Here is a 16,558-nt window from a genome sequence, read left to right as displayed (position 1 = left end):
GCTTTTTTTGTCCCTAGCAACATCTCGAATCAGTGATGCGCACCTAGCCGACACGATGATTGGCAAAGCAGTGGAGCACATGTTTGAGACAGAGGATGGCTCTAAAGACGAGTGGAGGGGAATGGTCTTAGCACGCGCCCCTATCATGAACACATGGTTTTACATCACCTATGAGAAAGATCCTGTCTTATACATGTACCAGCTCTTAGATGATTATAAAGAAGGCGACCTTCGCATTATGCCCGATTCTAGTAAGTATAAATCGACAGCTTTTACTTTTGATACTTCAAAAAGAATTTGAATTTCAAAACAAGGTCTTTGATGAATTCTTATGGAGATACATTTAAAGTTTTTAATTATTAGGGATAAGTGATTGTTTTAGTTAGGTTGTAAAGAATATTTTCCTTTCTCTGTTCTGAACTTTGGGTTTTTATATGAATAGAATATATAATATGGGGTCCTTTGTAACTGGCTTCTTTCACTCAGCTTAGTGTTTTCAAGACTCATCCGTGTTGTAGTGTGTCCATACTTCATTTCTTTTAATGCCCAAATACAACTCCATTGAACAGATACACTATATTTGTGTGTTCATTCGTCTCTTAACTTGCCTTTTTGAATCTAGATATCCTGGTGGTAGTAAAATGAAACCTCATTGTGATTTTGGTTTTCATATTTTTGATGACTAAAGTTGTCAAGTATCTTTTCTTGTGTTACTGGCCTTTGGTGTGTCTTGTTTTGAGAAATCTATTCACGGCCTTGGCCTGTAGTTTCAGTTACGTTGTCTTTTTGTTACTGAGTTCGAGTCAGTAGTCTAGGTACAAGTCTCTTGTCAGATGCATGACTTGCAGATACTTCCTCTTATTGTCAGAGTTGTCTGTGTACTTTCTTGATAGCCTTCTTTGAAGTACAAAAGTTTTTAATTTCATGACATCCAAGTTGTCTATTTTTCGTTCTGTCGCCCATGCTTTTGGAGTCATATCTAATAATCCCTTGCCAAGTCCAAGGTTATAAAGATCTACCTCATGTCTTCTAGAAGCCTTGAATATGTTGATCTTCAACTCTTACTTGGATTTTTGATACATTTTCATTTAATTTTTGTTTATGATGTGATGTCAGGTCCAACTTCATTCTTTTAAGTTTTAAAATCAATAAGTATGAATCTTCCTCCTTTTCTTTCAAAATTGTTTTGGCTGGTCTTTGCAATTTCATATAAATTTTAGAATCAGCTTGTTGGTTTCTGCAAAGCAGTCAGCTGAGATTGTGTTAGATATTATGTTGAATCTCTTGGTCAGTTTGGCATGAGCGTATTGCCATCTTAACAATGTTAAGCTATTGATCCATGAGCGTGGGATGTTTTTTCATTCATTGAGATTTTTTTCTGTGAATAATATTTTGTAGTTTTCTAAGTTTTGCACTTTTTACATGTATTCCTGAGTATTTCATTCTTTTTGATGCTGTTGTGACTAGAATTATTTTCTTAATTTCAGTTTTAGGTGAGCCTTTTTTTTTTTTAACTACTCAATGGCTTTTCCTCAAACACATGAAGTCTTGGCCTTGGACAAATGTGTCTGATAGACAGTGGATATATGAGCAATGTGCTATCCTCTCCTCGTTTTTGTCTTTTTTTTTTAAGCTCTCCCTGTGAACATGCTGCTCGTAAACCCACTCATGGTCATCTGGCCCTGACTTCTGCCGCCTTAGAGTTTTTTTTTTTTTAGTTTGTGTGTATTCCTTATGAGTGTATAGTGGAAAGTGTTTATATAGGCAAGAATTTAGTGATGAGAACATTCCTTAAAAGCTTTTCTCCAACCTATATGAAATTTTTAACATTTTTGTAGAGAAATGTCTAAAGCAGGTGCTGTTGACTTGATAATAGAAAGTATGGGGTCATTTGCATATTACCCATTGCCTGTACCGACCATGTCTTTATCCTCTCACTCCTTTCTTTTGAACTGTATGAAAGTCTATTTGCTGTTAGAATCTGTGGTGATGTTCTGATACAAAGAGCTCCATGGTGGCCTTTGTTTGAGTCTCTTGCTTCTTCATTCATGGTTGCTATAAAACGTATGGCAGTCATGTATATGGGATTTCTTCATCCACATGAGGTGCCATGAAAGTGTGGTGTGGTATGATGCTGCTACTTGATGGAAGAGCACTATTGAAGAAGAGTTCAGCTTAGATTTCCTCTTTACTCCTCCAGAACTGGTAACATGCTCATGTGGATTATTTGTATTATGTGAGATCAGAATTGCAGGTTCCGGATTATATCATTCAGTGAGAGAATTTATTATAATCAAAGAGCAAACTGCTGTTAATGTAAATACAAGATATGGTCCAGACCAAGATACATGTGGGAATTAAAAGGCGCACTTCTAACTAGTGTGTCAGGATGACTGGCATAAGCATGGAAACCCGGGATACCTGGTCGTCCTGCTTGAAGGCTCTCTGTTGCTCCATAGGAAAGGGTTCCAGTTACTCAGGAGCAGTAAGGGGTTTCTTAAAATAGAAATGTAACTGCCTGGTGCCATCCCCTTGCCAGCCCCCTCTCCCCTTTGTACATTGTTTCTTTGTTGTTGGTAGTGATAATTTGCTCTCATTTTTATGTGTTTTCCTAGAATTTACAGAGTTCTTGTTAGGTCGTAGGGTGAGCAATGTTTTCCAACACTCAGATTTTCTTAGGGACTTTTAAAAAAAGTTCAGGTGCCCCATCCGTCCTCCGAGATTCAGTTGAGTTCACCTAGCACCTATTTTTATAGCATGAGAAATCGCTTTTATTTTGAAACTGGGTTAGGAGAACCATGTGTAATGAAATGAAGTTGAGGGAGAAAAGCTTTAAGGAGTCCCAAGATAAGGCAGGAATTCTTAGGCATTTTAAGTGTGTAGTACATTCTCAGTAATCCCAGTAGGCATTGTCTGCCTTAAACTCATTTCAAAGTAAAGCAATACTTTGTTTCACTAAAAGGAATTACTAGATTTATTATGTATTTTTGGCTGCATCGGGTCTTAGTTGTGGCATGTGAGATCTTCCTTGTGAAATGTGCAGGCTTCTCTCTGGTTGTGGTGTGCAAGCTCCAGAGCCTGTGGTCTCACGTTGCAGCACCCATGGGCTTTAATTGGCCTATGACTTGTGGGATCTTTGTTACCCGACCAGAGATCAAACCCGCGTTCCCTGCATTGGAAGATGGATTCTCAACCACTGAGGGAAATCACCAGTGCAGACTTATTTTTAAGAAGTTATAAAACACAACAATTGTAAATCAACCTCGTGGTTCACAGGTTAAAGTGTCTGCCTGCAATGCGGGAGACCTGGGTTCGATCCCTGGGTCGGGAAGATCCCCTGGAGAAGGAAATGGCAACCCACCCTGGTGTTCTTGCCTGGAGAACCCCATGGACTGAGGAGCCTGGTGGGCTACAGTCCACAGGGTCGCAGAGAGTTGGACACGACTGAGCAACTTCACTCACTCACTTATATGTCAATAAAATTTTTTTTTTTTAAAAGAAAGATATTATTATAGTTGACAACTGAACAACCTGGGGGTTGAGGTGGGGAACTGATCCCTCTGAGCAGTTGAAAATTTGCATGTAACTTATAGGCAGCCCTTCATTTCTGTGGTTCCTCTGTATCCATGAATTCAGTCAACTACAGATCTGTTTACTGTTGGAAGAAATCCCGTATAAGTGGACCCATACAGTTCAAACTCCTGTTGTTCAAGGGTGAACTGTATTTAGTTTTTTCTTGACCTTTTCCTTCTTTTAGTCCTTATTACTTCATTAGGTAATTATCAGATCAGATCAGATCAGTCGCTCAGTCGTGTCTGACTCTTTGCGACCCCATGAATTGCAGCACGCCAGGCCTCCCTGTCCATCGCCAACTCCCGGAGTTCACCCAGACTCACGTCCATTGAGTCAGTGATGCCATCCAGCCATCTTATCCTCTGTCGTCCCCTTCTCCTCCTGCCCCCAATCCCTCCCAGCATCAGACTCTTTTCCAATGAGTTAACTCTTTGCATGAGGTGACCAGAGTACTGGACTTTCAGCTTTAGCATCATTCCTTCCAAAGAAATCCCAGGGCTGATCTCCTTCAGAATGGACTGGTTGGATCTCCTTGCAGTCCAAGGGACTCTCAAGAGTCTTCTCCAACACCACAATTCAAAAGCATCAATTCTTTGGCACTCAGCCTTCTTCACTGTCCAACTCTCACATCCATACATGACCACAGGAAAAACCATAGCCTTGACTAGATAAACCTTTGTTGGCAAAGTAATGTCTCTGCTTTTGAATATGCTATCTAGATTGGTCATAACTTTCCTTCCAAGGAGTAAGCGTCTTTTAATTTCCTGGCTGCAGTCACCATCTGCAGTGATTTTGGAGCCCAGAAAAATAAAGTCTGACACTGTTTCCACTGTTTCCCCATCTATTTCCCATGAAGTGATGGGACCGGATGCCATGATCTTCATTTTCTGAATGTTGAGCTTTAAGCCAACTTTTTCGCTCTCCACTTTCACTTTTATCAAGAGGCTTTTTAGTTCCTCTTCACTTTCTGCCATAAGGGTGGTGTCATCCGCATATCTGAGGTTATTGATATTTCTCCCGGCAATCTTGATTCCAGCTTGTGCTTCTTCCAGTCCAGCGTTTCTCATGATGTACTCTGCACAGAAGTTAAATAAGCAGGGTGACAATATACAGCCTTGACGTACTCCTTTTCCTATTTGGAACCAGTCTGTTGTTCCATGTCCAGTTCTAACTGTTGCTTCCTGACCTGCATACAGATTTCTCAAGAGGCAGGTCGGGTGGTCTGGTATTCCCATCTCTTTCAGAATTTTCCACAGTTTATTGTGATCCACACAGTCAAAGGCTTTGGTAATTATAGCTATAATTAAATATGAGCCAGAGGAATTTCTGGTTATGCTTTTTGAAATTGTTTACATATCTAGATTTTTGTAAATAAAGTTTTATTGACACACAGTCACACCATTCATTTATGTATCATCTGTGTCATCACAGATGTATCATCACAAAGAGATACAGCTGAGTAGTTGGTACAGAGACCATATGGCTTCAAGCCTGAAATATTTATTGTTTGGCCATTGAAGAAAAAGTTTGCTGACTTTTGGTCTAGAAAATCAAGATGAGTGCAAGATACTAAAAACATTTTTAAAAATTATTAAAATATGTGAGTTGGTGTGTATCTAAAAACTGACTCTAAATTCTTTTTTTTCCTTCCCCCTTTAAATATAGATGATTCGCCTCCAGCAGAAAGGGAACCGGGAGAAGTTGTGGACAGCCTGGTGGGCAAACAAGTGGAATATGCCAAAGAAGATGGCTCTAAAAGGACTGGCATGGTCATTCATCAAGTAGAAGCCAAACCATCTGTCTATTTCATCAAGTTTGATGATGATTTCCATATTTATGTCTACGATTTGGTGAAAACATCCTAGATGTCATCACGAACTTTACCAAATTTGTGGAACTATTAAATGTATAATTTGTAGACATAAAGACTTGATTGCTTTCCAGTTTAATGAAAGCTTAAATGTCCCTGCGAACCCACAATCTCTGCCAGCAGAACTGGTTTTGTTCTGAATCGTACAGATTTATGTGAACACAAAGCATTTTGTGTAAGGAACTCCTTCCTCTTAAAAGAAGTCTGTCTGTCTGGAAGGGAGTTACAGGCAAGTCTGGTAAAAATTAAGCTAGTATCATAGTCATTTAAAACCGTAATAGATCTTATCCACTTTCCCCTTCACTCTTAACACTTATTCTGCTGCCACAATGCAAGCATAGTTTGGTTGCATTTTTGTTACTGCCTTTTTTTTTTTTTTTTTTTTTAAGATATATATGTATGTATATCTCTACCTATCTATATCTGTGTGTATACATATATAATATATATATACACACACACACAGATCTGTGTACACACACACACACACACACACACACACACACACTTCATTGGCAGTTCTTTGTGGATTGAGGTAGGAGTTAAATAATTTTCTCCAGTTTAACAGGAGTGCTTGACTTTATATCACTGCTGTTTATTTAAAAATTAAATCTGGGCACAGGAAGAACATGGGGACATTCAGCTTGTGTTGAAAGTCAGAAGTTCAGAGCACCATTTCAATCCAGAGGGTTTAAACTGTAAATTCAAACATGAATCACTTGTGGATATTTAATGACCCACATTAGAATTTATAAAACAATTAGAAATCTAGGTAAAAGGCTGCCTTTAATTCTAAGCTTTGTACATTTTTTGTTTACATTTTTTTTAAATCTTAAATACTTTTTTAAAGCGAAGCCCAGGTACTTGGTCCACATTGTGTAATACAGGTGTGTTTTGGATGATGCATTTGGTCCACTATTTGTACAAATTAGTACTAGTCTGGGTTTTAGTACATGGATTTAAAAGGCAACAGTATATCAGTGGTTTATGTGTATTTGGTAGGTTCCTGGAAGAACATAGTACTTTTATATTAGAAATGTAAGAATGGCATTGTTGTCTTTTACCAAGTTCTCTCGGATCCCTTTGTTATTATTACTGTTATTATTGGTGTATGATTATGGTCAGAAGGCTTTTCCCCCTCAAAGAATATCTAGACAATTAACAGCTTAAATTCCTGACACCTTTTTTGGTGCTGTGTGTTCTTGCTCACGGTGTGCTGATAATGTGGATTCATTCCATGTGGTGGGTCCTGCCACATCAGGGTCGGTCACCTGCGCTGGCTTGTGGGTGTGACTGATAGCAGCCCTTACCTGTTGGAACCTTCCCTGCAAGGCTATTTGAACTAAAATAGAACTGCAAAAGTGGTTCGTTTAGCAGCAAAACATCAGCCTATCACTTTGTTTTGGATGATCCCTGGCAGTTTGAAAGCTGGCTGGGAGAAAGATGGTTTGTGAAACCAGTCTTGTAGAGGTTGAAAATCTTACCTAAGATTTGGGCAGAAAGCTTAAATACATAGGCTGGCAATCAAACACCAGGTCTGTGTGACCCCTCTCATAGCTGTTCTTGATGTTAGTTTCAAGGCCATGCTGTACGTGGTTGGTATGATGCCCATTTTCACTCTCAGGAAGGCTTTGCCTTGTTGTGCTGGCGTATGGTAACCTTGTGCACCATGTAAATCCAGCACCTGGTTCTCTGCAGTGTGCCCTCACCCAGGGTGGTCAGGGGTGAGCTTCTCCATGCAGTGAGTACCTAGGTCTTAGGTGTTCCTTCTGTGGTTGAAACAAGTGTCATACTACAGAGCTGTCGTCTGTTCTGCTGGTGGCTCTTGTAAGAGTTCCTGCATGTGAATCTCAAGGCTGAGCCCAGCTCCCCGAGTCCAAGAGGACACAAATGGCCAAGAGAGTGAGTTGTCCAGTGTGCACTGCAGGAACAGGACACAGTGACTATAGGCTGAAAAACAAAGTCCTCTGGTGGTATCTTGAGGGTTGGATCAGTTGAAACAATTCTTGCATTACTTAATGACTTGCATTGTGGTTTTTCTGCAAGTACCTTTAGGAACTTTTAATATACCACATGATCTGCCACTGTCGAGATAAATGTGACATGTGATTTGTTATCATTATTTTAATCATTGTTCCATTTATTGCCTTTAGGGTTGAAGGAAGGGGAAGGGGTTTTATGTTGTTATTTTCCCTTTTTTTTTTTTTCATTCTTTTTCTTTTGGTGGCTTAAACCACACTTCCTGATGCCGTGACTAACTCTGCTTCCCAGCTGAGTATTTCAGGCTTCGTTTAGGCTCATGTTTCAGATCTGCATGCATTGCTTGCATTTTCCTGGTATCGGAATGTTGGTTCCTTGTTCTAGGAATACAACATTAATTTCCAAAATTATCATGGGACTTGTGACAACACAAGACATGAATCTCTGTATAAAATGTATTGGCCTTTCTCATTGACCTGCTATAGTATTATTGTGTCGTGTGTGTGCGTGTGTGATGTCTGGCTGCCACGTAAAGCTTCAAGGGAAGACCTTAAAAGCAGACCATCCTTTTTTGCATGCTCTATTCTAAGTAGAATGTTCAATGTAACTAACTAAAATTGCATGTTAAATATATTTAGGTTTTTTGTTTTCTATCTTTGTTTTTATTTGTTTTCAGTTTCTGTATATTTGCTTAACTGTGCTGTTGTAGTGGTTGTAGGATATAAATGCACTGGTGAAGCAAATGTAGTGCCAACAGAAGGTGATTTTCCTGTTGTGTATGTCTTGCAGCATTTGAAGGGACTGTGCATTCTTGAAACAATCACAGTTGCTTCTAAACCAGATTTCATTTCTGCTATTGTTTTACGTGCCAAACCCCCAAGTGCATTGGGCTTGAGTCTCTGAACGCCGTGGACCCATTAGAAGACTGTTTTGATTGTCACAAATTGTAGTGCCTGAAAACATTATTAAGCTGATTGTCTTAAAAAAAAAAGAAAGTTCTCCAAAGACAAAACAGGAATAATTATTATAACAGAAAACAATTATGGTTGAAATGTCTGTGGTTCCTTGGAAATGCTGCGCTTTTTGTATTTTCCATCATTAGTGCAGTTGAACGAATGTGTATAGTTCAGAGGTCTTCGTGTTCGCATTTTAAAATTAGGTAAATGACCTCATCTTTCAAGCTTGAATTCATTTTTAATTTTAATTTTATTTTATACAATGTGTAGACAGTTCCCTGTTCTCTGCATTTAGAAGTATAAACAATATAAAGCTGTTAATTCTGTAAGTAATTTTTATAATTATGATGTAACTCTATCCTATCCTTAAAACATTTAAAATAAACCCTTTATGTGCAACTTTTGACTGCAAATTTTGTGCTTATGAGCAGACTGTGATGTGTTAAACCTGCTTCTGTGAAAAGATTTTTTGAAGTTTTACTTGAAGATTTTAAGTAACCTTTTCCCCTCTTTTCACCAATGTAAATGTCAGGTATACATATAGGAACAAAAAGAAGTAGAATTTTTATTTGAATGGTAATTAATACTACCTAAAAAGAAAAGGGGCAATAATCAGTAGCCCCAATATATTATATAGTCCAAAGTATTAAACTTTGTGATTAGCAATTAAGAAATTTCAATTTATCATAAAATTTTAAATTTAAAAAGAATTTTTAAATAGGATTAAATAATGTGTTTTATACTTTCATATCTTTTCTTGCTGTAATTGCATATTGTTTTTATTAATACTTAAGTACCAATTAGATTCTGTAGTGGAAAATCTTCATTTTAAGCACCAAGGCATATAAGTACTGAAACTATGTACTCTGTTTTATCTTCCTGGATAATTTTATCAGAGTAAAAAGTAGAATTTATGGTATTCCTACACTTAAATTAGATTTTTTTTTTTTTTTTAATGTTACCCTGTTTGGCCCAAGGATCTGTGGTTAAAGGTGACGGGACAGGTCTTCCTGCTGGCAGAGTGGCGGGGGAGGCTTGGTGTGGCAGCCACAATGGCCACTGCCAAGGCCATGGCCGGGGGAGGCAGGGTCACCTCTCAGGCTCTGGTGGGAGGAGCCACAGACAGATACAGGAAGGAGATGGACCTGGAAGCATAGGGTTCACCCTGAGCGAGATCTTACAGTCTTCTTCCTGGAAGTAATCACTCATTGCAATAACTGAAGGTACAGCTTTGGAAATATTTTTTCCCCAAAATAACAAGGCAGGCTTAGTCTAAAGGTGGGTGGTTGCTGACTGCTACTTGTAAACTGAAGAACTGCATCTAAAGCAGTCACCACTGTAGGAGAATTGCAGGGGTGGGCTTACTTTCCATTGTTTCTTCATTTGGTACTGTCAGCTCTGTGATAATAAAAGCATTTGACACTAATAAAGCACTAGCAAAAGTGCTTAATAAGTACCTCACCAAGCACTTTCCACCCATTTCATTTAATGCTTTTTGTTTTGGTTGTGTGTTTTGTTTTGCTGTTGGCTTGTGTGTGTGTGTGTGTGTGTGTGTGTGTGTGTGTGTGTGTGTGTGTGTGTGTGTGTGTTGCCATGCCACACAGCGTGTGGGATCTTAGTTCCCCAACCAGAGATTGAACCTATCCCCCCTGAAGTGGAAGCACTGAATCTGAATTGCTCAACTGCCAGGGAATGCCCTTCATTTCATTTTTAATCCTGTGAAGAAGGCATGATGTTTTTTCATGTTGTGCTGATGTAAAAGAGATGAGGGTGGTGTCCCTTGTACAGGATTACAGAAGCGAATGAAACTCAGACCCCCAACACTGTGCCAAGGCTGCAAGCTGCTTCATTCTTGCATCGGAATTAAATTACTTCAGTGGAGTGATTAAGTCACTATAATGTAGAAAGCTATATCTCTTTATAGTGAGAATTATAACCCCAAATGATAGCTAATAAAAGATACAAAAATATTTATTATTTAGAGATTATATGGGAAATATTTTAAGAATTTGCAACACAAGAATGTACTATTTTATATTTTCAAGACACTTCAAACATCATTAAATTAATACTCCTATTAAACCTGGACTCCTATCTAATTAGAGGAATTAGTTTTTCATTCATATATATATATATATATGTATCTAGTTCTTAGGTTGCTGAATTTATATGTAGTTCTCAAGTTCTTAGGCTGCTGAATTTCAGAAGATTAAATGAGTCTGTAAACTGTTTCTCCAGACATTCTTAGATAGTCTCTGTCCTTACATTGTCCATAAAACTCATAGGTTTTGGTAACTCAGTGGCAGATGGTTTTGGGGTACTGCCTTGGCACATTATTTTGCTTAAAATGACATTGCGTTCTTTCTGCTTAATTTTTATGTGAAGGGCACTGGACCAGGTGGTGTTTTGACACCAGTCAGCTCTAGTGATAGCAACCCGGAAGTCTGGGGCCTTTCCATGCATTTCTTTTTTATGTTGGCTGTTAACAGTAGGTGAGTAGGCTGCCATGTGTACTGTTAGGCACGTTCCTGCTTCTGTTTTTATCTCCATCATCCTCCATTACCTTCAGCTTACACCTTGAAAATTCATCCTCTGGGAAAACATAAGAGCTTGAAGTACCATGTGAACTACCTGGAAATCCTTTATAGGATTGGCATATTACATAGAGCTTTTGAATTCTGTGTCTTCATGTTGGAACCAGAGCAGATCATGATGTGAAAAGTAGAGAAGGAAGACTGTTTTAAACCCTTGACATTAACATAAAGAGTTAACAACTGAACTGAAGATTGAAATCCAGCATTCTAAATTGTCTTCATATATTGATTGTGAAAGTAGCTTTAAAGCTTTTGCCTTGAATTTGTCTCCTCAAGGATCTATAAGAAATCTGGGCTTGACTGCTAGTGCACTGTGCACTCTCCCACTAGAAAAACAAGGAGAGTAGTCCCTGGTGACCCTGGCTTTTCTCACAAGAGTTAGACTTTGTGGTGGACTCTCTGTGTGTCTTATTTATGGGGGACCTATTTTGAGCAAAGTACTGCTTCATGTCCTGTAGTACCATGGCTACGTAGTTTTAACCACTGAATTTGTCTTTATTCCAAATCTGATCTGTCACACTAGAAGGACAAGGTTGTGGTCATTTTCAGACCAGTCCAGCAGAGAGCAGTGAAAAACGTCTCAAGGGATGGAGTCCACGGTCTGCATTGTCCTACAACCAGAATCACTGCTTCTGATCAGTTTGTAAGGGGGAGATCACACAGAGCACAGGAATCTTAACACCCATTGCTGGATGTCTCTTTAATTCACAAGCATTTGTAAAAAAAAAAAAAAAAAAAGCTGTTGTCACTGACCCTTTTTAAAAATTTGATAATTGTGGTTTTTTAAAAAGGGCCATGCTCTGCTCAGATTACATGTGGTAGACCAGTGGAGGATTTTTTTCTGCTACTGCTCTGCATATTATATGTATCAGCTCAGGCTGCTGTAACAAACACCACAGACCCTGGGGCTTAATAAACAATAGTCATTTGTTCTCTCAGTTCTGGAAGCTGAAAGTCCATGGTTGAGATGTCAGCAGGCTGGTTTCTCCTGAGGCCTTAATTTTTGGCTTGCAGACATGTTCTCTCCTTCTGTCTTCACATGATGTTCCCTGTGTCCATGTCCTGATCTTTTCTTGTAAAAACATCAGTCACATTGGATTAGGGTCCGCTGTTAACCACCTCATTTAACCTTAACTGCTTATTTAAAGGGTTTCCCTGGTGGCTCAGACTGTAAAGAATCTGCCTGTAATGCAGGAGACCCAGGTTTGATCCCTGGGTCGGAAAGTTCCCCTGAAAGAGCAGTGGCAGCCCACTCCAGTATTCTTGCCTGGAAAATTCCATGGCCTATTTAAAGACCCTGTCTCCAAATACAGTCGCACTTTGAGGTGCCAGGTAAATTTTGAGGGAATGCCATTCAATCCGTAGCACCATGTTGGATTTTCTTATTGTTAAACTTACAAGGGAAAAGAAATCTTATTGGGAGGGCATTATTTTTGACAGTCTACTTGTTTAAAAATTAATACTAATTCTGGTTTTATATAATAGAGATGGATAAATTTAGTGTACTAAAAAGAGCATTAAAAGAAGAACCAAATCTGAGTTCTAGTCGCTCACTTTCTACTGGTGTGAACTTAGGCAGATTACTTAGCCTTTGTACCTTCTTTTTCTCATCTAGTTAGGGAGAATCCTGCCCTACACACTGAAGATGCCTGTGAGTTTCCGATGATGCAAACCTGAGCCTGATGCAGGAAGGATGAGTCCCTTTTGTGCTGGGATTTCATTGAGTGGCAGAGCCTCACACAGGCAGTGGCTCTGTCCTTTCAGGCATTGCCATGTTTTGCTTTGATTTTATAATCTTTGAGATCCTAAGTTTAGTTTCACTTATGTAACGTCAGTTGGGAAGATTTCCGTTTTTATGTTTTTTCAGAACACTAGCATCTCCCAGCTTATGTAAAAATTGTTATAAAAAGCACTGCCGAAGGGTTAGTGGCTGTTCCGTGTTTTCCGTTTTATTGTGACTGAGAGGTAGACTATAAAGGTAATCTTGACGGATAAAGCTTTACTTATGTTCTCACATTGTCATAGGGTTCATGAACATTGAACTGCCTCCTCAGTGCTTTTGTTAAACGTGGTGCTAGAGGTTTGCGGTGTCAGCCGGGAGCCCGGTTCAGAGTAATTTAAACAGCGTCCACTCTAAGAATGATTTGCCGCCTATGAGGGGAGATGTGTCTTTAAACCAGGATAGTTATGCCCCATGAAATGTAACTGTTACGTGAAGTAGAGTAAGGACCACTCTCCTCCCTCCCACCCCAGGCGAGGCCTTGGTTCACTGTCTTTAATCACCACCGTTGCTTTTTCTCTAATATGGTCTGAAATCGGTCCCTCTTTGGAGAGGTTTTAAAAGTTAATTATGTTTCTGCGTGGTCGCGGGGGTGGTGTGGAGATGTATGGGTATTAAAATTCACCTTAGAATTTGACATCCCATCATTAATTTCTGGTATGGATTTTTAACATTGGGTCTTAACACTCTAAGTAATGCCAACAGCTTATTTTAACTGCAACAGAATTTCATTTTCTTTTCATGGGTGCTAAAAGAAATGACCCTCAAGATTGTGAGAGAATGGTAGCTGGCAGCTGGTACATAACTGCCATTGCCTGTGTTCTTCTGTGGGGCTCCTGGGAAGTGGTTGAGGGTGTGTTTTGTCCTTCTGAGAGAGTGAAGACAGCAGGCTGCTTTCTTCTAAAGGGTTAACATTTAGGGAACATTCTAGACCTTTGGTCTAGAAGTTATAACTGGAGGTGAGGGTTTATACAGACTTGAGAGTGAAATTTCAAATGTTGCTATGTTGTAAGTGTTTATTATAACCTGTCATAAGTCAGTTCTAAACTAATTCAGCTTTAATGCTCTTCAGATAGTAGTAGAAATATACGTTTGCCTGTAGTATATTTTGTAAATGGGGGTAATATACAAATACATAAAACACCTAAAATACTATATAGAACAAAACAGGTATACATTGTTACTTTGCCCTTGAAAATTATCCACCCTTCAGTGAATTTTTAAGTCTCCTGTGGAAAATTGCTCTTTTTTAAAAAATTATTTTTTTAATTAATTTTGATTGGAGGATAATTACTTTACAATATTGTGATGGTTTTTGCCGTACATCAGCATGCATCGGCCACAGGTGTACATGTTTCCCCCCATCCTGAACCTACTTCCTTTCCCACCCTATCCGTCTGGGTTGTCTTGTCTCTTTTCAGATGATATAAATTGATACAGTGTACTGCCACCTCAGAGAGACACTTCTCTGATATGGCTCCTAAAACTTGTGGTCACTGTTACGTGGTTAAATTCACCAGTGCATGAGTTTTATGGTGGTTATAAGTTGGGACTTTGGGGGACACTGTGGTTCAGCAGCTGGACTTTACAGGGTAAATTCACAAGGCCTAACAATTAGCATCAGGCAGATACCTGCATTCTGCTGTCTGTTCTCTGTTTGAAAATATCTCTGTGCTGTTTCTTTCTTTGCATGATTTTTTTTTTAAACATCTCTGAACTTCTCATTTGTTTATCCAGAATAAGTTATGATTTCCTGTTCATTAGGAAAGGGTAACTTTTTTTTTTTGCAAAAATACCTCAGAATAAGTGACCTTATTTAAACTATGACATTTAAACTAGTAGAGTAATTTGGATAGCAGTTAGCTTGTATCTGTTCTAAGTATTACTACATCTCAGGCTTCCCACTGCTCACCTGGTTCAGCAAGTTGCCTTATATCAACAGTTACCTTGGCTGATGAACATGAAGTTTATGAAGGTGTTTGTTCCTAACCAGTGTCATCCCTACTAGGCTGTGCCCCATGGAGTAGCTTCCAACTGCCACATAAGCATTTTAGTTCTCTATGACACTAAAGAAGGGTGTGGTGTAACTTTTAGGATGAGAAAACAAAGTAAAATGTAAATTGCAGCATGTTCTCAGTCAAAAGTCTCCCAGCGAACCACCATTGGCCAACAGACTGCTAATGCATTGGAATCCGCTAGGGCTGTTACTGCCCAGCCGCCTCCAGCCAAGGGCTTTCTGCGAGGCAGCAGGACAAACTCATGTTCCTTGTTCCAGCAGGATTTGTTTGGCTGTGGTCCGGCCTGGTTGGGTTGTCATACCTGTGCTTCTCAGGTTTTACACACCCTTTATAGTTTTATCGTGAGGTACAAAGTTAGATTTCAAGTTACTTACCATTACTATCAGAAAAATCCAAAATCTTTCCCTCAGTTTCTGTGTCTTTGTAATTTAAAATATTCTAAAATTGTTTGTCATTGGTTTCCAAAGTGCTTAAAACCATTCTGATTTCACACGGAATGAGGGTAAAAGGCATGATTTTTGTCTAGACGCCGTCTTAACTATAGTAGCTCTGTTTTCTTACCTCTATCTCCTTTGGAGAAAAGACCAACTTTACCTGCTTTATCTTTCTGATGTGGCAGAATTTACTGGATTTCAAAACATTTTAAGTATTTTGAGGAGAGAAACTATTAAAATGGGACCTTTGTGTACCTGTTTTTTAAAATATTTTCATTATACTGTAGAAAGCATCCTAGGTTTGATGTAGTAGTTTTTATGCTCCTTCAGCACTGAATTAGAAATTTTTCAAAATTTATTTGAAGCTTTTACTCTGAGGCTGATTGTTAATTTTCCCCAGAAAATTAAGTTTGTTTTGTACCTAACCATGTTAACAAAATTCCTTTGCACTTTGTAGAAACCATAATTTCCATAAATTAGACGTACCTTTATTTTTTTTTTTCAGGGTCATGTTAATAGAATTTTGTGTTTAATTTATTTACTTTTTATGATCTTTAAAGGTGAGATTTTAAGATTCATGTGTCACAGATTTTTTCAGATAGTAAAGTCCTATCTAGTTCCCTGGGAAGTACTACCCAGAGTATCCTTTTGAAAGAGTTCTGGTGTGAGTTATTTTGAGCAGAAAATCCCCCCAAAAGGGAAGTATATGAAAATATGTTACTGAAAAAAGGAGTAAGCTAATACAGTGCCTAGGTTACTTTTATGTGTTAGAAGAAACACTCTGAGCAGATCCATCTCAGGTTCACCCGAGAGTCCCATCTTTAAATGGCTCTCCACCTCAGGCTGCCTGCCAGCTCCCGAGTGCCTGACAAATGTGTGTGAAGCTGCGTGCTTGGGCAGAGGCCCACAGTGGAGTCAGGAGGGCCTCCATTAGGCCTCTCACTGCCCGCAGGGCGTGTCCATAACACTGTGACTGGTCTCACTAAGAGTTGGTGCTGTCACCTGTCATCCCTCACGGCATCTGTAAAGTCAAGGGAGCAGCCCAGGCCTCAAGGGCCAGTGGTGAGTGCAGTCCCTGGTAAAGAGATTGTGTCCTGTCTGCCGGACATTGAGATGGCACTCACATCTCAGGTCACAATATCCACCTACCCCCAACTTCTTCCTGGAAGGAGGAGTAGTGAGGTAATTGCTCTCTTTGCACAAAGATCAGTTGTGTAACCACTGTCTCAGTTACACTCCTATTGTGAATGGTCAGGAGGCTCCAGAAGAAAATGGTCATAGACAAAAAGCATCAAGTGCAAATCCCAAGTGACCATAGTGGATTTACAGCTTTGAGAGACGGTCCTCCCTGAC

General features: G+C 39.2%; 1 protein-coding gene across 2 annotated transcripts in view; it reads left to right on the top strand.

The window, feature by feature from the left end:
- The window catches only part of SPIN1 (spindlin 1), an 81,700-nt gene extending 72,922 nt beyond the window's left edge, over positions 1-8,778 (top strand). For both annotated transcript variants that reach the window (XM_019966641.2, XM_070795193.1), the window contains 2 exons: positions 18-251; positions 5,239-8,778. In XM_019966641.2, coding sequence (XP_019822200.1) covers positions 18-251; positions 5,239-5,438 — 434 coding nt within the window. In that variant the 3' untranslated portion in view covers positions 5,439-8,778. The remainder of the gene's footprint in view (positions 1-17; positions 252-5,238) is intronic.
- Positions 8,779-16,558: the final 7,780 nt, after the last annotated feature.

This window comes from Bos indicus, chromosome 8, assembly GCF_029378745.1.
Source record: "Bos indicus isolate NIAB-ARS_2022 breed Sahiwal x Tharparkar chromosome 8, NIAB-ARS_B.indTharparkar_mat_pri_1.0, whole genome shotgun sequence".
NCBI classification, from domain to species: domain Eukaryota; kingdom Metazoa; phylum Chordata; class Mammalia; order Artiodactyla; family Bovidae; genus Bos; species Bos indicus.
The sequence above is the reverse complement of the archived record's forward strand: the minus strand, read 5'-3'. Positions and strand labels throughout refer to the sequence as shown.